This window comes from Lipotes vexillifer, unplaced genomic scaffold (genome assembly GCF_000442215.2).
Source record: "Lipotes vexillifer unplaced genomic scaffold, Lipotes_vexillifer_v1.1 scaffold802, whole genome shotgun sequence".
NCBI classification, from domain to species: Eukaryota; Metazoa; Chordata; class Mammalia; order Artiodactyla; family Lipotidae; genus Lipotes; species Lipotes vexillifer.
Window position 1 is genome coordinate 357,627 of NW_006790237.1, and position 1,890 is coordinate 359,516.

The 1,890-nt window shown below is 62.6% G+C and overlaps 1 protein-coding gene across 3 annotated transcripts in view; it reads left to right on the forward strand.

The window, feature by feature from the left end:
- The window catches only part of CYTH2 (cytohesin 2), a 9,206-nt gene extending 7,757 nt beyond the window's left edge, over positions 1–1,449 (forward strand). For 2 of the 3 annotated variants that reach the window (XM_007463305.1, XM_007463304.1), the window contains 4 exons: positions 584–660; positions 773–844; positions 943–1,097; positions 1,185–1,272. In XM_007463305.1, the coding sequence (XP_007463367.1) occupies positions 584–660; positions 773–844; positions 943–1,097; positions 1,185–1,272 (392 nt within the window). Of the gene's footprint in view, positions 1–583; positions 661–772; positions 845–942; positions 1,098–1,184 lie in introns of all 3 variants that reach the window. The other variant, XM_007463306.1, reaches the window with a different exon arrangement.
- Positions 1,450–1,890: the final 441 nt, after the last annotated feature.

A 1,890-nucleotide genomic window follows, 5' to 3' on the forward strand; every position in this document is an offset into this window, starting at 1 on the left:
CCCGGGGTGGGAGAGGGTCAGGCCGTTCCTCCCTCATGTGGATGTAACTGGTTTTCTTCCCTCTCTCTCCCTCCCTCCCTCCTTCTCTGCGTGTTTCTCTCTGCTGTTTCTGTCAATCTCTGTGCCACCCCCTGTGCATCCCTTCCCTCCCCAACCCTGCGGCTCTCGGGGGCACCCCACTCTTCCGCATTCCCTTCTCGCCTGGTCCTGCCTGCTTTCTCGCTGTCTGCCCCAGGAGGTAGGTACAAGGCCGGCCCGTCCTTGCTCCCCGACATGACAGAAGGGGAGGGGGCTGCCCTGGCCTCGGGCCCATAGCTGGGGGGCTGAGGGCCCTGACCCGAGTCGACAGACAGGCTTAGAGAGTGTAGAGCCGCACGCTGGGGGGTGGACCGTTCCCGGGGCCCAGACACCACGCCTTGTCCTGCTCGGCCGTCTTCCCACGCATCGCTCTGTCCGAGGCCCTGACAGCCCCACCTTCCCTGTGCTCGCTCTGTCTCTCGCCCCCCACCCGGCCCCCGGCCCCGCCCTCCCAGAGGCCTCGTCCCGCTGTTGAGCCCAGGCCCCCTACCCCCTTCCCTTCCAGGGGGCCGGGTGAAGACGTGGAAGCGGCGCTGGTTTATCCTCACGGACAACTGCCTCTACTATTTTGAGTACACGACGGTGAGGGCGGGGCCGAGGGGCAGGGGGCCGGACTCCTGAGTCTGTGGGAGGCAGGGGCTGGGGGGTGTGGGGGAGACTGGAAGTCTGAACCCGGTCAAACTCGTTCTCTCAGGACAAGGAGCCCCGAGGAATCATCCCCCTGGAGAATCTGAGCATCCGCGAGGTGGACGACCCCCGGAAACCAGTAAGACCCTCCCTGTTCCCCGTCCTGCCGTGTCGGGGGGCCTCGCCTGGCCCCAGGGCTGGCTCTTCCCAACTGCCCATCGTCTCGTGTCCACCCAGAACTGCTTCGAGCTCTACATCCGCAACAACAAGGGGCAGCTCATCAAAGCCTGCAAGACAGAGGCAGATGGCCGGGTGGTTGAGGGGAACCACATCGTGTACCGCATCTCGGCCCCCACGCAGGAGGAGAAGGACGAGTGGATCAAGTGCATCCAGTGAGCCTGCGCCCCGGAGTCCTTGGGGAGGGCTGGCCGGGGCCCCGGGCCCTCAGCCCTCACCCTGGGATCCCGCCCCTTCTGCAGGGCCGCCGTGAGCGTGGACCCGTTCTATGAGATGTTGGCCGCGAGGAAGAAGCGGATTTCTGTCAAGAAGAAGCAGGAGCAGCCCTGACTCCCTGCCCCCAACTCTTATTTATTACGGAGCTGCCCTGCCCGGGTGGCCGGACCCCCGGGCCCTGGGGCTGCGGATCCCGGTTCCCCGTTTGGAAAACTCATCTCCTCTAGCTCCTCCCTCATTATTTGTAATTAATACGCTGTTGGTAATCTTATGAATTATTGAACCATTCGCGGCCTGCGGACCCCTTATCTCTTGGGGTTGGTGGAGCTGAGGTGCTTGGTGGAGCTGGCCTGGTAACGCGTGAAGAAAGCGCGCTGTCCGTGCAGCTGAACGAACCGGGCATCTCCTGGATGGCTCATTTCTGGTTTCACCCATAGCCCGCGGGGGTGGAGTAAAGGAAGTTTAACTGGGTTGGAGTGAGCGTTGCATTAGAACTGAAGGGTGCTGAGAATGCAGGTATGCAGCGCTTCCGGGACGAGGTCTGCCATTCATTCTAGACGGTACTTGACAGCCAGGCGCCAGGCAGACACTCATCCCACCTTTGCCCTAATGGGCTTGTGGTCTTTGAGGGGCAACAGATAATATCTGATCGGCTGGGCTAGAGGTCAGTGATGTCGGGAATAGGTTGGGACCAGTGTAGGTGGGGCGGGGCTTTGGGGCCAAGAGGGTGGG